Source organism: Platalea leucorodia, assembly GCF_965183815.1.
Source record: "Platalea leucorodia genome assembly, chromosome: 4".
In the NCBI taxonomy this organism is placed as follows: Eukaryota; Metazoa; Chordata; class Aves; order Pelecaniformes; family Threskiornithidae; genus Platalea; species Platalea leucorodia.
The window spans coordinates 82635956-82661095 of NC_138826.1; the positions used below are offsets into that span (position 1 = coordinate 82635956).

Here is a 25140-nt window from a genome sequence, read left to right on the forward strand (position 1 = left end):
TAAATATAGATCATTAAATGATTTTCTGACTTTAAAATCTACAAAACAATACTCTGCCTTCCTGATTCTCTTGCTGCTCTACAGGCCACCACTTCAGTGTCTGAATCACTTCATGGGCTTTCCCATAGAAACAGGTAAGATCAGGGTAACTTTCCTTTAGTGTTTTCTTTTTGATGACTTCATCTAATAATTAGTTTTGTTCCAGCCTTTACTTACATTTAATTTTATGTCCCGTTGCTCTGAATCAATTCTGATTCTGACATTACCTGTCAAAAACATTAAAAGTTTTTCCTCGCTGCTCCCCAGCACTTTTGCTTGCTGACTGGACCACTGCCTTGTTTCCATCTGTCTCTCGAAGTTAATTCATAATCCAGTGTCTTTTTCACACACAAATAAATTCTGTGGGGTTTTTTCCCAGATACCTCAACCCTTCAAAAATGAGTCTTACAGTTAATATTTTGAACGTCTTTAGATCCAAGAGAGAAATGTTACAAGTGATGTAGCAATTCACAGTTCTTCAATCTCTTTCCAAATCCAAATCACTATCTTAGCTTGTCTTCTATGCCAAAAAGTACACAGCTCCACATGCTACTTTCTGTGGACCCTTCCATTACGCTCAGTGTGCTTTCCTGTCTCACGTGCCATTTCACGTAGCATTTCAGAGCTAACGCTACGCGAGAGCTATCTACGTTCCATCAGCGTTGGCACGATGCAGGTTTTTCTCGGCTAAGATCTTTGTCAAAGATTTTACCTTAGTTTTGAAACTGATCCCTTTGCTGGGGCTCAGTCTCCCCAAATAACATACCTTTCAGATGCTTTATCTTCATTTCTGTGCTCTGCCTGAAAGCGTATTACTGGTATGCTTCCCTTCTACTTGGACTGCAGTAAATTCAGTAATACAGTTCCATAGCTGGCCTCCTCTTGAGTTACTTGAAAATTACTAAAAATATGAAGTGCTTCTTAAATAGGTCTTGTCAGAAATAAAACTGCTTTCTGTCTTCCTTTGCCAGACACTCATTATTACAGATACATAGGAAAACAGTGTTTAAGCCTTTTCCAGCTGTCCTCCACATTTCCAGAGTTTCAACATTTGGAGGACTTTCAACTGTTACATCTTTCCACTCATGTGGAGGGGTCTTTTTCGGTTCATTTTAGTTCTGTTCCTCAGAAATTAGTCAGAGTGAAGGAGTCTGACAATTACGAGTTTCATTTCATTCCTAAATGAACAGGATGAAATTCATGAGACCATCATCACAACCGTCACTACCAAGAGCCTCCTAACGTGCAATTCCTCCCACCACAGCTATACTTCATCTGAACCGTGACGGTTCCAAATAAATCCTGTTACCCTAGAAAAGATGAGCGCTGCCGGTGCAAACACAGGCCTGAAAAAGCAGAAACGGCTTCAGCTGTAGGCAGACTAATGGAACAACAAGGTGGGAATGGCCGCAGGAAGGCAGCGGGTAAAGACGTAGGAAAAAAAAAGCAGCTCAGCAGAGTGGTGTGAAATTCTCCTGTTTTATTAAAGGAAGGAAAATAATTTTAAACAGGAGGAGGACAATGAGGAGGTCCTAAGAGCGAGAAAAGAAAACAGCGTCACCTGCGGAGCACGAGGCGGCTGGAAGAGGGGAGGCACCGCGAGGCCCGCAGGTGGCCCCAGCAGCCCCCGCACAACGGGAGGCCGCTGCGCTGCCACGGCAGCTCGCGCTGCCGCAACACCGCTGTGAGCCGTTACGGCCTCCCGTGAACGCCACCGGCACCGTGCCCCGAGGGCTCCCGCCCCACGGCCGGGCCCTCGCCCCACAGCAGGGCCCTCCCGCCGGGCCCGCGGGCCCCAGCCCCGCCCCGACTCACCCCACAGCGCCGCCGCGGCGCCGGAGGCCTCCCCCAGGGGGCGCCGCAGCGCCAGCGGCCCGGCCTCCCGCAGCGCCTGCAGCACGGCGGCGGGGCGCGGCGCCACCAGCCGCTCCCACAGCCCGCGCGTGTAGAACTCCACCGTGTGCGCGCGGCACAGCGGCAGCGCGCGCGCCAGGAACCGCGCCACGCGCCGCAGCCTCTCCGCCGCCGCCGCCGGAGGCAGCTGGGGCGGCAGCGCGGCGGGCGGCCGCGACATGGGCCCGCTCCTCGGGGCGCCCGGCCGGGCCGCCGCCGGCTGCGGGGGCGGGTGAATCGAGCGCCGGGTGGTGGCGGCGCAGCTCGGTGACGTCTCTCGCTGCGCGACGCCGGGAGAGCGATGGCGGCGGCGCGGCGCGGCGGGCCGGCACCGGCGGAGGAAAATGCGGGCGCCGGGGCCCGCGGTCCCCGCCGAAAGCGGCTGTGGAGGCCCGTTTTGCTGCGCGACGTCGTGGGTAGCGTCCAGGAGGGTGAGTCGAGGGCGGGGGGCAGCCGCGACTGGCCCCCGGCCGGCCTGGGGTGGCGGCGCGGCGGGAGAGACGGCGCCGAGGGAGGCTCGGCCCGGCCCGGCGCCGCTGGTCGCGGCCCTTGGCCTCCCGCCGTGCCGCTGGGCTGGCTCAGCCCTGGCCGCCTGGGGCGGGCCGGGCCGGGGCCAGGCCTGCCCGCCCTCCTGAGGGGGTACGTGTCGCGGAGCCGTCCTCGCCCGCTGCCCGGGGGGTGGTTAAACGCACGTTACGCCAGGGGTCCGTCATCGGCGAGGGGGGCTCCGCGGCGGCTCGGGACCGGGGGCTGCAAGGCTGGCTGGGGCCGGCCTGTGTCCAGCTGCAGCTCCCGGACCTCGGGATGGCAGAGGCTGCGCTCGGGCCGGGTGGTGACGGTTCTCTGTTGTCAGTTTTCTGTGGAGCTGCATACCTAGAATAGAAACATATTTGGAAACAGGTTCAGACTATTGACAGGTAGTTATGCAAACGTAACAATAAACTGATAGGAAAAAGAGCATCGGCTTTTACAACACTGCTGAAATTTCAACTTTGGAGAAAGAATCAAAGGAAAAGTTGGGACTAATTTGGACTTGCTGCCTTTAGAAACTGTTTTGTTAATGACTATTATACAAGTCAGTACCTGTTAAGACTAATTCAATAAAAAATAACATATCAGGAAAAAAACGTGTTTAATTTAAGATTGATAAGTGGTTATATAATGACTGGGACCGAAACAACCATTATCCGATGTTTTCTTTAAGACTAAATCATTCTATGATGTAGCATACTTTTGAAGTTGTAGAAAAGCTTTTCTTGGACAGGTGTAGAAAGAAGGTAGTAGCAATAAAAATACTATTTGTGTGAAAAGATATAATAGAATATTAATATAGAATAATACAGTGATTTAGTGACTTTTTTTTTTCCTGTGGCATTGCAGCTGCAGACTACTTAAGCAGCCGATATTACTGTTATCATTGTCTTCTTGAGACTATCTTTAGGAATCTATTTTGGAATCTATTTTCATGTTGCTTATGAAGCTGTCAAAAGTAGGAGAGAAGCGAGATCTTAATACGTCTTTTCACTGGATTTGAAAAGCATTGGTAAAGGTGTATAATGTTGAGCATGCATTCAGTAGTATGTTTGCAATGGCGTGTTCTCTCAAGGCTTTAGGTGATAATTTTCAGTGAATCTGTACAAGCCACAATGTGACAGTAGGGAACAGATTTATAACAGTGTTTTTTCCTTGAATTTTTGACTTCTCCTTATTAAAATCAGCACAAATAGTGTCGTTTTTTTCTGTTTTGGAAAGAAAAAGGAATGAAATGGTCCTGGCAACAATTGAATGGCTTGGTACTACTTCAGTGTAGGTGTATTTAACCCTTTTTCTTATGTTTTCAGGACGAGGATTTGCAATTCGGAGAAAACAAAAGATCGAAAGACAATACAGGAAATTGTTGAAAAAGGGAAGAAAGGTCCATTCACAACAGGATAATCAGTTTAAGGATACTTATCCAGAGCACTTGAAACATCTTTACCTAGCTGAGGAAGAAATGCTTAAGAAACGGCGCAGGGCTCCAGATGATTCAGTTTTATCAGAAGAAAAACTTAATAAAGCAGTAGAGTAAGTTCTTGAAATATGTCTCTAAAAACAAGTAACTGTTTCCATCATTAAAGAAATATTTTAGATCTTATACTTCACGTGGACTTCAGTATGGTGATTTGCTTACTAAAAAATTGCCATTAGGTATTAGATGTTTTTCCCAGTTGTTAGAAAATTTAAACATACAGCTTTGTTGTGTTTGCATCAGAATCAGAAAGAAAAATTGATGATGTTTAGGGCTTGATTCCCCAGTAATAATATGACAGTTACCGTTGTACTTTAAGGATAGAGTTCAGCCCAAGAGCAGTGTTTGGCCAATTTCTTACCATACCTACAAAGAGAAGAGTTTGCATTTTGGGTAGTGTGCTTTTGAGTCTACAGAGTTTTCCTTTGAATTGATTCTCAGTATTTTTAAATTAATGTCACTTTCCAGGAAAGTTTTTGCATTATCTTTCTGTTCCCAGTTTGATAAGTTGTTTTCTTCATATTGCACTGTTTTTCTGCTAGAATGAGTGATATTATGTGCAGTTATCCTTTTGTGGTATGGCTTGTTTTGGGGGGATTTTAACTTTGAACTTGAAAAAAAAAATGAAATGGAGGATTTAGTAAAACCTTAAGGGAGTAAAATGTTCTTGATCAAAGTAAAAATTTTAAACAGTAGAGATGTCATAGTAGTTTACCAGTGCTGTTTGGGTTTTTTGGTGTTTTGTTTTGTTTTAAACTTACTTATAATAACTGGGAAAAGTCAAATGGAGTTTTTAATTAGCGATCTAACAAATGTTAGACAACTTAAACCATTTTTTCCCTGTATGACAGTAATTCCTCCTGAAATCTTGGTTAGATATGTCAGTGAAATGAAAAGCAGTAGTCACTCAGGTCTAATGTCGTGGCAGCGTTTTTAAACAGCATTCAAGTATAGTGATTGAGATAATGCCTTTTTGTCCCCAGGACAAGGAGTGCCCTACCTCTTTGGATTCCAGGGTGTATCTACATCTAAACTTTCCTGGGAAGAATGCTCGGGAGAGGGGGAAAAGGCAGTCAGATCTAAGTCCAGCAGTGGGAGAACGGTAGTTTCATCTGGAATGGGCAGCTAATTCATGGGGATGTCTGAAATAAGACTTTCTTTAAACCAGAGGAGTTTTTAGTTTTGCTTAAACTATGGTCATTTTGATTGTAAACCAGAATTAATAATTCTGCAAAAATGTGACTGCTAACCTGTGAGATGGGGTGATGCATGGAGTCTATTAGGTAGACTTCAGTGTTTTGTGGGGATGTAAAAATAAGACTTTGGTTAGGTAGTCCTATTTTAGCATATGTTGCAATTTAAGTAGTTTTGTACTTCTGAGAAGATGAGGTGTGATTGCACAGTATTGCCACAAGATGGAGATGAGAATAAAGCAAAGTTTTGGTTTTTTTTCCTTCTCCTGAAGAGTGTGGTGTTTCTAAATGAAAGTATGAGTAAATACCTTCACTTTCCTTTTTGATCATCTGTCTGAAATGTCCTAGATAAAGATGGGTAGTTCTCAGTTTTTTGTAGTGTGAGTGATAGAGTAATCAAAAACTTATTTTGTGAACAGCTGTTAACTGTCTAGCAAAGCTTATGTTTTTCAAGTGTGAAATGTCACTGTTTATGTAATGGCTTTATTGTAAATCAGAAAAAAATTTAGAACTAAATAGCCAGAAAAATCCACTCAAAGTGGCAGTAAATGCCAGACAAATGGCATTGGTTTTCTTTACTGTTTTCTTTGAAAGATACCTGTGCAGTTTTTTATGTTGAAATTGTGAAGGAAAATTCAGTTCCTAATTTCAAAACATTAAGGACCATCTCCTTCATGAAGAAATTTTTAGAAAGGCATTGTTATTACTGTGTTTTTTCACCTTGCTGTGTCAGCCTGACTTCTCTGGCAGGCAATCTGCTAACAGCTGGCAGTCCTCATATCTCTGCAGTTACAGCCATATGTCCAAACTAGAAAGAGATAATACAGCTCTAAGCTAGTGTGTTCAGTTTTTCTAGCTCTGAAGAGCTAGTACGATGGGAAAAAATACTCTGTTAGGCACTCTTTAAACTTCATGAAACACCATCCATTTAAAGATCCAGCAGGTAAGGTATATGTATTACTAAAAGTTCTGTGCAGTCCAGTCTTCAGTACACTTGGCATTGGAGTTTAGTTTGCCGTGCTTTCATGCTAGATGCTCGTTGTATGACATGTAGTGGTGTTAGATATCATGTAAGAGTAGTGTAAATAGGTATCCATTCAGTGTAGAAGGGTGAGCCTCGCTTGTCACTTAGGTAATCTGTAAATCTGTTTTTCTGATTAACTTCACAAACTATTCAAAAAACAGTGGAAGAGTGGAAGACTGTACTCTGATTTTGCAGTGGCTATGGGATATATGGTTATGTCTGCTTGGTAATAGTCCGTATCTGAAGTACATGTACTTTTTCTCATAGGTCAGTTATGACTGAAGGGAAGCTTAAGAAGAAAACATCCAATCAGAAGGCAAAAGAAGAGTATGAGAAAATAAAGGCTGAGCGTGATAGAAAGAAAGAGGTAAATCTTAGAGATCTTTCTTGATTGTAGACAAAGACTAGATTAACACATTTCTACCTGTCAGTCTTCTATTTGGGTCCAGATGAGACCATAGGAGAGGAACACAGGTATTGATATTCTTTCAGTCTTTTTCAACTTGACAGTAATATTCAGTATGCTGGTGTTCAAAGTTATCATTGTCTTGGTTCTTACTATTTTTGTCTTACAGTTGCCATTAGCAGGATTTTATTATGTCAGTTGGTACATCAAGAAAAACTTAGAGCTTGGTCTGCATATCCTAGTGGATTATACTAGACTTCTTAAATATTGCAGAAGGGGAAGTAATAACAATACCATCGTCTTGTGATGAAAAATGAAATATCTGTCCTATTTCTTATGGTGTTATCATAATGCAGTCTTCATTTTACCCTTTTATGTGCTTTGACCAACAGTGAAACAATTAAATGTAATCATATCCACTGCCAAACCCTTAAAATTTTTTTCCCCTTGTTCTAATTTAATGGGACTTATTCTTACAGGGCATACCTTAATATTATCATTGTTGAATAACTCAACTGAGTTATTTGAGACATCCTTATTTAATTTTTTTTTTCTCTCCCAGTACATTGTTGATTGCACTGTAAAATGGCACACGTTGTAACATTGTAGAAGTTGTGTAACTTGCTGCTCACAAACTAAATTTCGGTATAAATATTGCCATATATTTATACTGCTGTATAAATATTACAGAAATATATAGCTGGATAAAACATATTATTTCTTCAGCTTAGCTATATTGAAAGCTAGAGTAGTTTTATGCAAGCTGACCTGTGATTCTGGGCAAGTTACGTGGTTGTTCAGCTGAGAGCTTCCTTTTTGAATATTAGATAGATTGTGCGAAAAGAAATGAATGCTATGACCAGCTTCTTTAGAGGAAATAGGAACAAGCAAAAACCCAGCAAGACTGCAAGGAATTTTCTTTGAGCAGCACATACGAGTTGCCTGAGGGGAGGTGTTAGTATTTTTGATCTTATTCAAGATACTTAGGCAAAACAAGCAGTAGCTAAGTGTCACAATAACAGTAATCATTTATGTGGAATACTGGTATGGTAATCACATGCTTTACCCTCATGTATGTTAGCAAACACTGGATTTGCTGTTATTTATTTGGGGAAAAGAAGTAAGCTTAAAGGCACAGTTTTGGCCTCTACACTATAAAAAAAGCTAGGATTTAGTAGAGATCAGAAAAATACAAACGTAAGTAACAGCTACCTAAGTAAGATGAATGTTCTTGCTTTGAGTAAGTATTTGGTTGGTAGCTTAAATGAATGTTGTTTACAACAGTATGCCAAACACCAGTAAAATTATTAGTTAGGAAGTGAATTACAGGTAAGTTAGCCAGTGCTACTCTGGATTAAAAAAAAAAAAAAAAAAAAAAAAAAAGGAATGAATGATATTAATCATTGTTACAGTAAAATACGTGAAGCATTCTGAATGGAGAGATGTGTTATTTGCAGGTTTGCTTGTTTTTTTTTTCCCCCAGAGGCCTCTTAGATTTTTATTTAGAAGTATTTTCTTGGGTAATTTCTGGTTAATTTTATATTCTACATCACAGAGCATTCTTACTAATTTTTGTACATCACAGAAGCTAGCTATGTCTTGGAAAACAGTAACAATATTGATAAATTATCATCTTTGAGCATTCTGCAGAAACATCTGCCTTTGTGGTCAGCATGGCACTGCATTTCAAAGAATAAGCTTTATGAGAAGAAATCATCCAAAAGAACTGAAGCAGTCTTTCAGCCTGATTTGTGATGCCTTGCATATTTTGGTAGGACATGATATAAGTGAAGCAAACTGGTTAGCTTGCTTGTTGTGGATATTTGCCCAAATTACTTACTAAAATTACAACACTAGAGAAGGGGGTGTAAGCTATTCGATAAAAACTGAACATAGTATCATGATGATTATCCATGTAGTATAAGTGCCTCCATTAGGGTTTTGATTGCATGTGTGCTGTCTTCTCAACATGGAAAGTTAGTACAGTTGAAAATCTGGTTAGGGTGGGGGTTTTTTTCTCTTTCTTAGTAAAGACAGTAGTCTGTGTTGCTTCAAAGAGGACAGGTCACTAATAGTTTGGTCCTGATTAAGTTGCCCTAGGTAATGCTGCTTGCGATGCTGTCCTAGTATGACAAACTTGCCCAAGTTCCAGCTCCAGATATGTCCCATATCCTGTCTGCCAGTCCCATGCAGATGTGGCCAGTATCCTAGCACATCTGGATTGGCAAGACTTTTACATGGGAGACTCTGGATCAAACTTTTTCTTTCTTTCTTGCACTTGAGAGGAGAAAGTGGGAAATTTTTGCTTCTTTGTCATTTAAGGGAAAAAAGTCATTTCACATGAAAGGAAGCAGTACATATTTTAGTGACAAATCTTACTTTAGGATGTTCTGCTGAAGAAAACTTGGCTCGTCTCTTGAAGCTTTAGGCAATATAATATGTTTTGATTGCAGTATGTTCTGATTAAGAGAGTCCTGATTAAGCTTTTAAGAGTAGTGGTGTTTCTAGTGTCAGCATAATACCTAATTGCCAGTACCATTACAAAAAGAAATTTTATTGCTTATAGATGGCTTCATAGTTACAGAAAGTATGTAATTGTTTCATAATCATATCTGTTTAATTTCAGGAAGCAGAAAAAAGAAAACAACAAAGAGAAGCAGCTCAACGGTTGTACAAGCAAAAGAAAATGGAAGCTTATAAAATATTGAGTAAGAAGACGAAAAGAGGACAGCCAAATCTAAACTTACAAATGGAGTTTCTTCTACAGAAAATACAGCAAAATACATAAACGTCTGCATACATCTTAATTGCAGGTCTTGAGTTATCTGTGGACACTTTATTAATTTTAATAAATAATGTCTTTTTGCTTCTATATGACTTTTGTTATTGGCTTGATTTACTCATCAGTCCAATAGTAGAGGATATTAATCCCAAATATATGTGTTCTATGCTGAGAGTGAGAGAGATCTGGTACCTTGAAAATAAATGGTCTGTATTTCTAAACTTAAATTCTATTAGCTATGTAATATCCTGAATTCCAAATCATTAGAGCCTAGTATCATCACAACATAAATCTATGTAGTGTAAAGCATTTGTTTTCTAGCTCTAACGCTTCCTGCAATTGTGCCTACTAAAATTACGCTTAGTTGAGTAAAATGATACATGCGACGTAACTGATGTCTCATGACCTGCCAAGGCTAGGAATGTGTTTTGTATGCTACTGGATAGGGTTTGGCACATGAAAACAAGGAACATAAACTATATTTGGATAGCTATCTGTCATTCTCCACAAAGAATAAAACTTACCAAAGGTCCAACAATGGTTTGACTGTAAAGATCGTGTAGACTTAACATACACTTTGTGCTTGGTGATTTATTTTGTTCATAAAGTAAGTATGACTTTCTAGCTATGATGGATCAGGTAGATGGGTTGAGGTTTTGGTATGCTGAGTATGTCAAGTTTCTAATCTTCATTCTTTGGAACATCTTAGAAAAATAATTCTTTTAAATCTTGATTTGGAGATGCAATTAGTGATCTTTGGCCTAATAAAATGAAAGCATTCTTAGTAAGACTAATAAGTTTGCAATAAAGCAAGTTAACTATTTTCCTTAAGTTTCTGCAGGAGAATACTATTATGCTTTTGCCTTTATTTCAGTCTACTTTGGCAGCCAAGAAATAATACTGAGCTTTTTTCTGCATACAGTAAAGACTATTTAGACATCAAAGTAAGGAATATCTTGGAATAAAATTCTCAGGACATGCTCTCTAAAATTTGCAATACATTGACAGTATTACGGTATTAAATTATCTCATTTAAAAGTTGATGTCAACTGCAAAAAAAATCCTTATTTAAAGTACATGGGAAAAATAAATAGTTTTGAATTGTATGACAAATGCTGTTAAATGAGGAATAGTTCAGGAGTTTGAGTTGTCTAAAATGTTTCTTTCGTCAGTATCCTGAAGCTTTTTCAACCTCATCTTGTTATACTTTTTGCAAAGGCTTTGAATCCTTGTGCTGTGGTGTCATTTAGGAAAAAACTGAACACAAGTCATAAGATAGGGTACCGACAGAAAATGTGGGAGCTTTTCTTGAAATGGGCATGTCCATTCTAGGAGAGAAAGGGAGTGTAAATTTGACGTGCTTATTCTGTTTTACATTTTCCCTTTCTATATTTGTTTTCTGATAATTGCTGTAATTGCCGATTTTGAATGGCTTCACGCTAAAACATTAATGAGTAGTAATCTGCAAAGCGCCCAGATAGCAGGAAGGCAGGTTTTGGCATACACAGGCTGTTTCAATTCTTGCCATTCTAGGCTCTCAGCTTTTATTTCATAAAATGCAAACTGCAACTATTTGCAATTACTAGGGTTTTTTTTTATCAGTAGTGCAAAAGACCTAAAATGTTAGCTTCATGTAGCTTGTGAATAATATGAAACATCTTCCATGTGAATTCACGGTTGAAGTTCTTCCATTTTTTGTTTGCGTGTGTCTGCTACTTTATATGATCTTTTATCATTCTTCAGATAAGGAAGTGTTAAACACCTAAGTTCGCCATCAGTTCACTTATATACCTGCTGGGCAGATGTTTGCCATGATGTCAGCTGTCTGGAAAGATTTCAGAAATGCCTAAGTCTTAGACCAGTAATTCCATTGGTCAGTGGCCATCCTGGATTACTGGTATCACTATAGATACTGGTATACAGTCTAAATACCAGTACACTTTAAAATATGGTGTTTATCTGTAAAGCATTTGGATGAAATTTGAATGATTCATTTCAAATCCAGGTTTTTTTCTCTTGTGTTAAACTGAGTGAAAACTTTACTATCAAAATATTCCATATGCTTGATTCTTCCTGGAGAATAGGCTAGGTAATGAGAGCTAGTAAATTAATGACTGTTATTTTTCTCATTCCTCCTTAGCAACAAGAAGTCTCGGTTGTTTAGTGGAAAAGAACAGAATTCTGCTCTAAAAAGAAATCTCAATTTTTTTTACTTGCATTATTATCTGTTTTTGTTTAAGAATTAGAATTTTGAGAGAAATTCAGGATTCATAGTATTTGTTCCACAGTATTGGTCATTAAAATTTAATCTTGCCTCATTCTAAGTTTAACTGTTGCCTTTACCTTTAGTCTTTTTATTCCATGTTCTCGGTGACAGTTAACATGAAACAGACGGGGTTTATCTGGTTTTCCTGAAGAAGCACCTGAAAATGCCTCCCTCTTTCCCCAGTGCTTCAGATAATGTGATCAGGCAGAGCACTTAATCAGAAACCATTGCAGTATCTGACCTTAGCCCCAGCATTGCTGGTTTCGAGGAGGAGAGGAAGTTTCTGTCATTTCTCCCCATCACTTTCTCTCCTCCATAGCTTTATTTGATTTGGAGATAAAAAGGGGCTATGAGTAAGCCCAGCTTCTCACAGACTCTCGTACAAGAGACCTTTTTTTCCACCAGAAGTTAATTCTTGATAGAACCGTTCTAAAAGGAAGAAGTTAAAATTACATATTTCCTCACACTGTCCTTTGTTGATGACCGTGAAGTAGCAGCCCAGGACGGTGGCCATGAGAAGCCAGTGCAGCCCCGTGTCTCAGCTGCTTCCCAAGCCCGCGCTCCCGCACTGTGAAGCCTCTTAAGTTAATTCCGTACCACTGGAAGGCAGCGATACAGCAGTGATGCCGTGAGGTGGCTCGAGGTCGTGCAGACAGAGAAGGGAATTGAACCTTTGCTTTCATGTACAGAGTAGTACTGTAACAACTGACGGTTGGACTCGATGATCTCAGAGGTCCTTTCCAACCTCAATGATTCTATGAACTGGCCCATTATCTTTTTATGGAGAAAAGTGTGGAGAATGGAGGGAAGGAATGTTTTGAGGAAGGAAATAAAGCTCTAGTTACTTCTTTTTGATCTGGTGATCACTAGGAAAATAGTCCAGTAGAAATTATATGAGTTTTTGGAGGCTGCCTGTAAAAGCTGCTGCTTTGAACTGTGTCTTTTAATTTGAAACATGAGAAGTTAGTCCAATGCGATATTAAACTTGTACGGTTTTTACTAAACTTTGCTGTGAATATGTAGTGAAGATGTTGATATGTGAGAAAGAGGAGCGTAAGTGCTGTTGCCTTTTTTTTTTTTCCTGGTCACACACTCAACTTCTCTCTTCTCTAGCAGTTTGTTTTCTATTCTCTGAAAGCCAGTGCATCATCTGAGTAAGACGAAGTGGAAAGGATAGGGCTGCACAGTTTGAAATTTTATTCTTTAAGTTGGATAGTCAGTGAATGCAGGCAACTTCAGACATCTCTTTTTTTTTTTTTTTTTTTTTTTTTTCCCCTTTCATTATAGACCAGTGAAGCTGTGAATCAGAAATAAGGGAGGGAAGAAAGCATCATGTACAATACCTTAATTTTCTCTTTTTCTGTTCTGAGGAGCAGAATGTGAAGCTTCCCTTGCTCCTTTTGCACGTAACTTCTTGGGAAATCATAACAGTAACTTAAATGGATCATCTCATTAAGCTGGCTTTGACAGTACAGGGACTTTCTCACCCTGTACCCATTGCAATAGAATTCTTTTTTCTTCCCACTAATAGGAAAAACAAAACAAAAACTTTCTTCCTTTAAGATACAGATGGAAATGTGGGACAATGTAGACTTTGGATTTTTTTTATCTTTACAGTCTGGTAAATTATGCCTGCACTAAGAATTAGGTACAGAATATGAAGTTAAAAAACTGATTGTAATCTCAATTATCTATTTCTGCTTTCACAAAGTAATGTTTTAAATCATTAATCAAAATGTTTGGAAGCAGTTCTAAATGGATTAATGGACAGAAGTGTTGTGAGCATAAGAAAAACAGAAGGGCATTTAATTTAATAAAATCAGTGAGGACAGGACAGAGCTCTGAAACACCAATTTTCCACAGAATTTTTAGTAACTCATGCATGCCTTCTGAAAATTGCTGAGTGGGTAGTTAATAATGAACTGAGAGCCATGCAGCTAGCTTGCTGACCTTCCCCTAAAGAAAACCTTTACGGGATGTGAAAAAGAAAAAAAAAAGTCTAAAGTAGTTCAGTCTGAACTCTTGGTAAAATAATTGTTTGTCCATTCATAAAGCTGCCATGTAACTGGACCTACAACATGCTGATTGCTGTACCTTTTGTGTATAGCTTTGCCATGAACTTTGTTGTCTTCTATGTAGTTTTTAATTAATAGCAATTTGGATCATTATTTTCAAGTTTGGATTTATTTATATATTTTCCTTAAAGAGGGATTATCCCCATGTTTATATCTATTTTTTTTTTAATATCTTGATATCAACCCAGTTGAGGAAACACGTATGTCTGTTGAGAAACTATATTTGAGGATCCCACTTTGCGAATTAAAAAAGAAAATAAACATTATAAAAATAAACTAAGCTAGCTTAATGTTTTACTACCCTATTCAGTCCGCACTTGCTCACTAGATAACGTGATAAGAAGTGGTACATGGATTTAAACTATCTATATGCAAAAATGCTGAATTTTATTTTGTCTTCTAACCGCCTTGAGACAATTTGTGTCGCAAAACCCCAAGTGCTAAAAGCAGAAAGACTTTCCCTAAGAAGAGTCTGGTTTCTGCTCGCGGTGGGTGCTCTGGTGCTGGAATCCAGGATCCGCAGATTAAATGGTTACGGCCCTGCTGCACCGATCTGCTTATGGGGTGTCGTACTGGGCTAAGCTCCCCATTGATGTGCTCCTCGCTGCATAAATGCTGTTCTTTGGAACTGAACAAGAAACATATACCTCTGTTTTTGACCCGTGACAGTTGCCAGGTTATGAGAGCTGATACTGTGTTTTGAGACGGTCCCTCTGATCTACGAAACAATTTATTTTGAAACAAAAAAAAGGAAGAGTAGTACTATTTGTTACATATATACACAGCATTGAACATAGATATCTAGCTACAAGGACAGTGCCAAGAGGAGAAATGATAAGTTCATCTAGATAAAGTTATTTTATCAAGTAATTTAGTTTGTTTTCCTCTGTGTTACTGGAAGCTTGTAGTCAAAAGTAACAGCAGGCTACAGCTAACCAGGTTTTTTACATACTTTTTAGTATGATGATTGCTTTAATCAATTATGTTTGGATAGCTTGGGATTAAGGAGAGTTCTAGAGATTAGTAGTCAGAGTCTGACCTTTTCATTTAGGTCCTGTGCTTGTATTTATAGTGACCATAGTGACTAAACCCTTTTCTTCCCGAGAGCTATGCAGTAGCTAGAAATTTTTAGTGGTAAATTTGCCCTGTGTCATGCAAATACAGCTCATGTTTTTAATTGGGCAGTCCACAGAATTGCACAGAAAGGGAAGAATCTGTTTAATTCAAAGTGACTTCAAACAATGCTGAAGATGATAGAAACTATAAAATGGGTATGAATAAGAGTAGTGGTTCTGTAGCTACCAGCAGGATTTCACTTTGAAGTAGCTGTCACTAATAATTTGGGAAGCACCAACACATAAGGGAGCTACAAGAGTGTTATTTATTGTTTTTGTGTATTTTAAGAGATCACGGTTTTACATCTGATGACCCTGCCATGTAGTGAAAGGTGTTCTGAGACATGAAATTAGCAAGTAAAAATGACCATCAGGGAATTCCTGAAATATTTGTGACAAACCAAAGGTAGTTTTATTTGCCCTGTTCTAAGAATATAAATGTAACATTATAACTCTAATATTCTTAAGGTTTTTTGTAGTCGGTGAGGATACCATCAAGGGCCAAATAATCTCATCTGAACATAAATCACAGGTATCACTGCTAGAGATATATACCTATCCATAGGGAGTTTATGGTGACTAGTTCTAACATCTAGACTTCTAGAGGTAGGTGAGATGAATCCCATCTTGTGTCTCGAAGAAGCCTTTGCAAGGGTCATTTGGCAACAACCCTTCATTAGAAGTCCATGATTCACAGTGCAGTTCTGTTAAAATTTAGACACAGAGTGAAAAATGCTTTCTGACCAACAGAACAGTAAAACAGTCCGGAATGTCTCACACACAGCTGACCAGGACAGGGCAGCAAGGTACCATGTTCCTCAGCTCCCTTTGAGCAGGGAGCTGTTAATTTTGTTACAGTAGTTTCTCTCTTTGTCCCTAGATTATTTTTTTTTTTTAGGTAAACAGTAATTATTTGCTACAAGGTAGGTTACTTTTTTTTTCTGTCCCTTCTTTCCCTGCTTCCTTAGGTGCTATAATAAAATACTAGGACTTAAATTAACTGCCAATAGCAAATGGAAAGTACATCTCCCACAATTGCTGACATTTCACCCTAATCTAAAAGTCAAAGGCATGCTGGCAGGAAACTAGAAATAATTCTCCTCCTATGTAACATTTAAAAAAAATTAAAACTGAACTGTAATACGTAGTATGTTTTAGGTCAACGGCCAACTCCAATCAGTTACACATACGGCTTAGATTTCTTTAAGGAGACCCAGGTGGTGAAACACGTACAGTAGCAAGATAATGCTAGATTATGGTAAGGCCTTCATGTTTCATCATTCAGTTGTTAATATTTATGTTCAATTTATTTTATTGTCCAGTTAAGTTAGATCAAATATAAGGTAAAATAAATAAGTACACTTTTTTTCAGAATAGAATCCTAAGTTGAATACTTAACAATGAATTTTTTAATTTGTTCTTAGTTTCAAGGACCGGTTGTAGTTTTGTATGTAGAAGTATCCAGCAGACTAGTCAGGCTGGTGCTGTTAATTGTTCTTTCCCCAAGAGCTGCATACACCAATTGAGTGTTTATAACTAAAACAGTCTTCAGGCTGATATAATTTATGTTTCCTACCTACACTAGTTTCGGGGTTTCTCCCTGATGACAAGACTGCTGTGTTTTTGTTGAGGATTTTCCAAGGAGGAATAGAAGTAGCTGCCCTCCACAGATGGCTGTCTCACTGGCAGGAAATTCATCTGGTCTCAGCATTTAGGCTTTACTGTGCACATACAAACTCTGCATTCAGTGCACACACAGTATGTCTGATCTGGCCCAGACTCATCAGATTTATGGCAGGAAGCTTTACAGCTGATCTGTACTGATATTGAGGTTTTGAAGCTTCTAGATATTTTACTGCATGTTCACATACATGGCACAAAACTAGCTTGCTCAGCATCCCTGACAGTTGGCAACACAGTATTCAAGTCTGCATCCACGCTACTGGGTATTTACAAGTTATGTGAAAACGTTAGGTCATCAAACTTCCTCAAACAGCATTACTGAATACAAAAAGTCCGCTAACACCAAGTATTTCGTAACCCTATCTGTTAATAAATTAAAGCCAAGCTTATTTTTTGTAAGTGCAGTTGCTTTTGCTTCAGTGTCCTTTTTCAGTTTGCATCTTATTTCCTGATGATAGCTAAAAAAAAAGCAACATTCTGCACTTAGGATCATGGAGCATATATCTGCTGGAGGCAGGATGTCTCCTCTCAGATATAAAGCTGTAAAATATGATATTTTATATTCCACTATAATCATTAATGTGTGGTTTTGTCATCTCAGAGAAATATACTATAATATAATTTCTGCTTTTGAATACAGCACATACATTTCATTCTCCAAAGACAATGCAGTGAAAGCTTTTTTTATGCTGTTTTGATTTCTCCAAATAATGGTCCATCTGTAGAAATTATAGGTATAAAAAGCATGAATTCATGCTGTGTCACAATTTCTACTGATATTTATGATTTTTTCTGCTACTTATTTCATTTTGGTTTGGGTTTTTGTTTTCCTATTTTTTCCCTTTTTTTTTTTTTTTTCCTTATAGATAGTATAAATAAAACTAGCACCTTAGGTGGAAAATGGTATTTGGGTTTAATGAGGTAGACAGAGTTCCTTTTAAAATAATCTGGTATGCATTAAAATACATTTAGTGGTTGATGATAAACCAATACACATTAGAATATCGACTTATTCAAAGTATGATTTTTATAATTGTAGTATAGGTGTCAACATGTTGAATTGCACTGCAGATTTGAAAACACAAAACAGTATTTCATATGCACTGTGCTCAAGATTAAAGCAAAGGAAAGGGGATCTAAATTACATGTCCATACCCACATACAGGTACCTGTAAACACTGGCCTGATTTTCAGGCAATTCCTTAGGATGGTAATTTTTTGTTTTAAAACTATGTCTTGTTGTCCAGGTGGTAGTGATTGCTGTTGTCAATGTTTTAAAAAAAATTATGTACATCATTTTGTGGTAATTTTACTTTCTGAACCTGCAAGTATATGAGCTATTGCTCCTCGATCCTTTTTTACAGTATTCTGCTCTGAAGGCAATCTGTTCTTTAATGCAGAGAGATAATATGTGGAGGTACACTGATAAATTGCCTTTGCACTAAGAGCAATAAATCACGCCAAAAATGGCAAACACTTTGTATTTAACAAATATTTTCATTGGGAGTGCACAAAGGGGACAAAACAAAGTTACAACATCCGTAGGAACACCTTCCACTTCTGCATTGTACTTAGTAGTAGAGCAAGCTGTCAAATTTTCAGCTGCATAAGTGGGGGCAGGACAGCTCTTCAACCCACGTCCTCACTCCCCATCTCTGCTCAGAACAAGCACGCTTAGGAATGGGCTTCATCTTAAATCAGTGGGGCTTACGCACATGCTTGAAGATAAACATACAAAGTAAGAGAAACTAAAAAGGAAAATAAAAGGCTACCTCATCCATCCTCTGACCTCTTCTGTTGTTTGTTTGTTTGTTTGTTTGTTTTTCTTAAGTTGGAACCTAAGTCTTATGATTTGTATTTATTTCTGGCAGAGTATTTTTCATTGCATCACACCTGACTGCAGCATAAACGCAGATGAGCAGTTACGTGGTAGGCAGGCACAGTGGGAGCTCCTTAAGGGCGGTACCATGTTGGAAGCTTTCTGAAACATCAGATTTTTGAGTGTATTGTCAGAAGATGTCAGAATTAAGCAGATTTCTGTGGGAATCCTGAGCTAGCACAGGTAATAAATAGCGTGCAGGAGGAATTTTTCATTAATGTTTTAAATTTCAAGTAAATTCTGAATATTGCTCATAACTTCAACCTTCACAACTGATGAAATCCTAAGGTTTTTTGAATAGAAGACAGACCTACATTTAATACTCTGTACATGATGAAAATGAAGATTGTTTGCCAAATTCCCTGGTTCTGAAAAGTAGAGGTATTTTGCAAAAATAGTGTATAGGCACAACTTTCACAAAATCACTCTTAATTTTTTAATATTTTTAACTTTATGGAGATTCTTGGGCTGTATTGTAAACTCTTTTACAATGGATCATCACCTTCCCTGGATTTGGATTCGCAAACCAAAAACATGGGTGTGGTGAAGTTTGAATATTTACTGTTTAAGGAAAGACTTGTAACTGAAAAGCAAAAAAAAAAGGAAAAAAAGTAATGGGAAGTGAGCTTAACCTGAAACTATAATGTGCAGGTAAGACTGTTGTAGTTTTTTATTTCCTCAGAATGTCATTTGGCCAGGGTGAAATTAAGCTACCTCTGACCTTAGGGAGCTGTAAAAAAAACCCCACACCACTACAAAACAAAACAACAACAAAAAAAGCAGGAACAGCTAGAAGCATCTCTGTCAGTCAGTTTGCATGAGGTGTCTCTCAAAAAGGTGTAGTCTCCTAAAAATGATGAATTTGATACAAAAATGATTCTTCGTCTTGTGTTATTAAAAAATGTCAGAGTAGATGATTAGTGTGTGACTTGTTTGCAGTTTGAATTATTACCTAATATGTTTGGGGTATTATTCCTACTCCACCAAAATCTAAGTTGTACTGAAGACTGCTGACTTCTGCATCTGTTAACAGTTGCAGGTTAATTACAGGCTGAAAAGCTTTTCATTATCCTTTAATTTCATTGTCTTTTAGTTTCAGTTCTATGGTAGTATTACTAAATCATAAACAGTTCTTTGCAGATAGTAGCAGGGCTATTGTATGTGAAAAAAAGAGATTTATTCTGGAGTGGTTTTGGTGTTAGGAAGATGCCAACATTAGAGTGGTAAGGGATCAGCGAAGGGTATTTTCTGCTTCTCTAAGCAGCGTGCAGAACGAGATCTTACTCTTCTTCCTCACTTGGGACGAAAGCATTTCCCCAAACTGTGTTTTCTTCTTTGATGTATTAAGAGTTCCCTTCCTCATAGCCTGTGTTTTTTAATGGAAGTGACACATCACTGTAAAGTAGGCGGCCCAACAGAAGGGAAAGGGATGGAAGTTGCAGACAAATGGGAGAATTGCTAACAACTGTGTGTGTTTCTTAAGGTAAACAACATTCAGAATACAGGTTCAGGTGAACCACTCTTTTACAACGCCAGTGCATATATGTAATGAAATAACTCACACAATTTAACAGATAAGTTCACAGTTACAGAACTTCTTTTATCATAAGCGTTTTAGGGTATATATCCAGGTTATTTCTTTCAGTTTAAAACAGGGACGCCATTGCAAGTAGTTAAATAATCTCAATTGGAATAAAAAATGTAGAAAATACTTTTCCTTAGTTTGAGCGTGGAAAATATGTACTACAAAGCAAAGGGTTGTTTATTACCAAAAGCCAGTGTTTTGTATTTATTTTAAAACGTGAAACTAAGTTCATGTTTTTAGATTAAAAAAAAAACAACAACAAACAAACAAGCAAACACTGACATTTAAGTTTTCCCTGGTGCTAACTGGCTTTGGATGTTTCCTCAATGACTGTTTCTATAGCAACAGCAAACATAATATGAAGATAATTTTAAAACATTTTTAAACATCTCACATTTGTGGTTCTCTGGCTTCAGAAGGTAATAACAAACACCTGTCTACGTTTCAACTGAGCCACTCCACAGAAAAGATGGAGAGAAATAATTTGCAGCACCCATGCTTCCACTGGTACTGCATGTGTGCAAGCACTTTTCAGGGGCTCTTTTTGTTCTTGGTTAAGAAAAGCCCACTGGGTGGAGGCATGGAGCTGAATTTCATCAGGAGACAGCAATTCATAGATCAATAAATGTTAAAAAAAGGAAGGGACATTAAGATCAAAAACTGGTAGATTTGTTTAACGAAGTCTGTAAGACTTGATTGTTAATTGAAGTAGGGCACACCTTCCTTAAAAACCCCACTGATCATAAGTTGAAATTATTCCTAGCATTAGAGGATCCATGGAAGACTTTTGTGAACTGCTCAGATGTATCCCTTATTTTTAATTTTATGCTGTCCAGTTACAATTTTGGCCATATCCTGCTCTAGCTTTGCCGGTTACATGAAAAATAATGTGACAGTTACATGTGTAATTACACTTCCTAATCTACATAGAAGGAAACCCTGAAGTCTTGCAGTATAGAGTCTGCTTTAGTAATTTTTTGGCTCTTCTAAGAGCTGATTGCTAGTTTATCAACATTTTTCTCTTAATAGGGGCACCAAAGCTGAGCAAGGCTAACCGCTCCACAAGCCATTGTAGGTTGCACAACACCATGTTTTCCACTACTTTATATGCTTATCCCATGCTAAGTAAGAGACTTGGCCACAGCCCCTCAATTTCTCATCTGAGCTTGCTGCCCGGCTAATAGTATTGACAAACCAACCTCCTTGCAACAGAAACTGAGAGCAGTAGCAGATGATAACCACAACTCCAGAGCTTCCCTGGGCTCAGCTTTCTCCCACAGGTGCTACCAGCTGTGGCTGCCCATTCTGCTGGCCCCAGTGTCACAGGCAGCTCAAATGCTCTTAGCCAGGTGAGCCTCTGCTCCTGGGGACCAACCTGAAATGACACAGAGGGTGTGCCTGCATCCCCTCGCAGTGGTTCAGCTGGAGGAGTTTTCAACAGGGCTGGTGACCTCAAAGACAGAAATGGGAGTAGAGGGCCAGAAGCAGTCTATTGACATCCATTTCATACATATATAGGGATTTTCTAATAGAGCGCTGTGAGGTGCTGGGATTTGCTGATCTCTGCCTCATCTGCTTTCCTGAGCCTTGGACACAGTTTCAGCCCAGGACCTCTATCTGCCAGCTGTAATGATAGTGACATCTGCCACTGAGTGTTCCTCTGTTGATATATCTCAAAGCAACTTTGTATGAGGTCTTCTCTGTGGAACTGTGTGGGAAGAAAAAACAAAGTCAAATGAGACCTAGTTAGAGGCTTGACAAATATCCTCATAGTCAGCTCTAGTTAATGGAGGCACAAGTACCACAAGGTTAGCCTTCGAAATTTTGTCTCTAGATGCCTATTCAGTGCTCATTCTTCCTGGAAAATGCTTGGAGAAGGTCTCCAGAGGAATTCCAATTAGTAAGTGGAGCTTTGGCAAATATTGACCCATCTGTGAGATGAGTCAGTGCCCCAAGGTTAACCCAAGTGACTGCTGTGCTGCTGCAGTGTTGTTACGGCGTTTCTTTGGGTTGGTTCACTCATACATCTTCAGCCAGGCACAAAGGCAGTCTGCAGGCAGGATATATGCACCTTTAAAGTACAAAGCAAATATTTATTGGTTAAAATATAGGAGATAGCTAGGAGTTAATGAGCTGTTAGTCTAAGCATCAGTGTGACCATCACCTCTGGTATGAAGAATCTTTGCTGAGAGACTGGCACCAGTCAAGAGGGGGAAGGGTTGGACACCACCACACATCCTCCATGCTTCAAGTTGCTGTCTGTCACCAGTTGCATCAACCCTGACAATGCTGGCAATTTGACCCAATGCCTCACAGCTAGTTCCCAACCGAACAGATCAGCCTGACTAGCCTCCCTGCTTTTTTTTTTTTTTTTTTTTCCATTAGGACTTTAAACCTTTCCATGTTCTTGTTTTCTCTCTTGTATCTTTCAGCTACTAATGATGCTGTCTCAGCAATCCTACCCCTAGGTGAGACTTTTGTCTTTTCTGTCTCTTTACAGAGCTTCTTACAGCACTTTCATGGCAGTCTGAGCCCAGGTTATTGTCACATGAGAGCTGAGTCTTGGATGCCTGGTCCACTGGGGAGAGTGGGGACAACCTTCGGATGGGGTTACAAAGGCAGGGTTTCAGCCTGTGCCCTGACCCAGGGAAAGGCGGGCAGGAGTTCATTCCTATGGATAATTAAATTAATCGTATTACTGGTTCTACTCTGCTGCTGCTTTTCACAGGCCAGTGTAAATCACAAAAAGACTGGGAAATTCTTGTTACTTGAAGTCACTCTGGATCGTGAAAGCAGCGTTTTCATCCAGGTCAGGGTGCTCTGCCTTCAAGTTCAGGGGTGGATCATATGGTGTGGTATCAGGTCCTTCCAGCCCAGGTCCAGGACTCCCATTTGTCCTTGCCCCTAACATTGCTATTTGCCCATTCCTCCAGCCTCCCTAGGTCTGAATCACAGCCCTGCCTTTGAGCGTGTCAATTGGTATCTCCAATCTGGTGTCCAGGTCACTAATAAAGATGTCAGACATGACAGGTCTCAGGACAGACCCTTGTGGTACTCCACTTGTCACTGGCTCCAGGTCGCATCCCACGACCCTCTGAGTGCAGTCATCCAGCAACTTTTTACCCATATAGTAATCTGTTTAGTAATCATTTTTTGAATGGGAAATATGCAATATATATCTCATTTTGCTTTTTCCCCAGTCAGTGAGTAGAAATATTTATTGAAAATTTGAGCCCTTTATGATTTTTTTTTTAATCCATTTGTTCCTGAAATAGCATTGACAGGATTCCTTTTGTCCTAAATAGACCTTAAATTAGTTTTATTTTTCTTACTGCCAGCTGTAAACCTTCCTTTTTATTCTTTAATTTCCTTTATTGATTTTCTACAATTTCTTATTGATATTCATTTCACTATCCTTCTTTTTTTCTGCTCTCTTGAACATAAAAAGGATTTTTTTATTAATCTGTACAACTCTGTGATGTATATATGTAATAAAAATGAAAATGTAGAAGTACTAATTTATGTGCATAAATTCACCTCATTTAGTATTACTGAAAATAATGAGCATCATAAAAGAGGCAGTGATACTCCACATAAAAATAGTAATAGCTGTTATACTTGTAACACCTAACAGTCCTGAAGTACAAGAATACTTTCAAGAATATTTTTTACTGTTTTCTAAAATCCACTATGTCACCCTGGAGAGCTCTGAAAGTATAGTATCTAGGGGGGTAAAAAAGGCCTTTCCACTGGAGATTTTAAAATCAATGTTATATCTGCTGTACCAAGATTATTCTAAAAATCTTATGTAATTATTTTGGAAATAATTTCATTCAGATCACTAATATTAGGTCTTATCCTTCATCCTGACAGATGATGGGTTACATCACAGAATTATAAATTTTGGTAGCTTAGTTCCAGTGATCATGACTTGTTTATATTTGTTATGTACAAAATACATGCTGAGGAAGCAGAAAGCTTATAATACTTCAAAAGATACAGTACTACCCTGGCATACACTTCCTATTCAGGGATCTCTCAGTTCTAGGAAAATAATATAAGGTTATTACAATAGAAGGTTGTAAAATAGCTAGATAGCTTGTTTATGACTTCTGATACTTTTATCTTGTAGATTTGCGATGAACTAAGCCAATCCAGAAATTTACAAGAAAAATGCCCTTGTGCATTTATGTAGACTTTTTCCTGACTGTTCTTCTCCTGAGACAAAAATGTATAGTATACATAAATTGTGGCAACTTACAAATTTGATTTTTCTCATGAGTTTTATGACTAAATTGATGTTTTCCAGATCAACTCATCACCAAGAGCTTGTTTACATAATCTGATTGACAAACACCTCAGTACAATTACTTACATACCGTGGAAAAATTCCTGGGGAAAAGCATAATTGAAGGGATTATTTTGTTTGCCAGAGCTTTAGCAGTATTCTAACAACGGTGTATGTACAACAGGGAATATTTTATATAACGGCGAGCGTTTTTGAAATGTCAGGTTTCATTCCAGATGGTTTTTGAAAACACAGTCCTGGTAGACCATTGAATTTGAATTCTAGGGATTGTGATTTCTTTGACACCCACTCAGCATAATTATGCTTATTTGTGGTTGGAATCCATAGGCTAGATCCATACCTGAGGAAGTAAAGTAGCAATTCATGCAGAGCTGGAGTGAGGCACGGTGAAGAGGGCCCACCCAACCTGGCAGTGTAGTGTCTGTCATGTGAAGCTTGAAGGGTCATCTCAGTTTGAACAGGGGAAAGGGTAAGGTAATCGCCATCTCAGCTCCTTTCTGTAAACTTCTCCCTGAAAGACAGTACCCACCTGCTAATATTAAGGGGTGAATATGATAGGTAGGAATGACACTGGCTTGGCAGCGCTCTCTCCTGCATGGTGTAGATACTCCTTTTGTCTTTGAATAGCATCCAGCAGAACCAGTCCATTAGTGGGCAGCAGGAGAGAGTGGGGCAAATAAGTGGATCTCCTGTTTTCTGTTATATCAGTTATTCATCACTGTTTACCAAATGCCTTACAGAACCACAATTTAGCCTGCACGCTATACACATCTTCTTCCATTCATGGTGCAATTGAATCTGATATTATATATTTATATTCTGATTGTTCTACCAAAGCATCATAAATAGTAGAATGATTGATAAGTAGTTGGTCGCAATGATT

General features: G+C 39.0%; 2 protein-coding genes across 2 annotated transcripts in view; one reads left to right on the top strand and one right to left on the bottom strand.

The window, feature by feature from the left end:
• The window catches only part of METTL25 (methyltransferase like 25), a gene marked incomplete at its 5' end in the record, with an annotated part of 61345 nt that extends 59232 nt beyond the window's left edge, over nt 1–2113 (bottom strand). The window contains one exon of the mRNA XM_082309431.1: nt 1855–2113. Within this exon, the coding sequence (XP_082165557.1) occupies nt 1855–2113 (259 nt within the window). The remainder of the gene's footprint in view (nt 1–1854) is intronic.
• Nucleotide 2114: 1 nt separating this feature from the next.
• Nucleotides 2115–10557, top strand: CCDC59 (coiled-coil domain containing 59). Its single transcript, XM_082309432.1, has 4 exons — nt 2115–2363; nt 3774–3996; nt 6425–6524; nt 9190–10557. Exons 1-4 carry the CDS (start codon nt 2234–2236, stop codon nt 9349–9351), a joined length of 615 nt encoding a protein of 204 aa, XP_082165558.1. The 5' UTR covers nt 2115–2233; the 3' UTR covers nt 9352–10557.
• Nucleotides 10558–25140: the final 14583 nt, after the last annotated feature.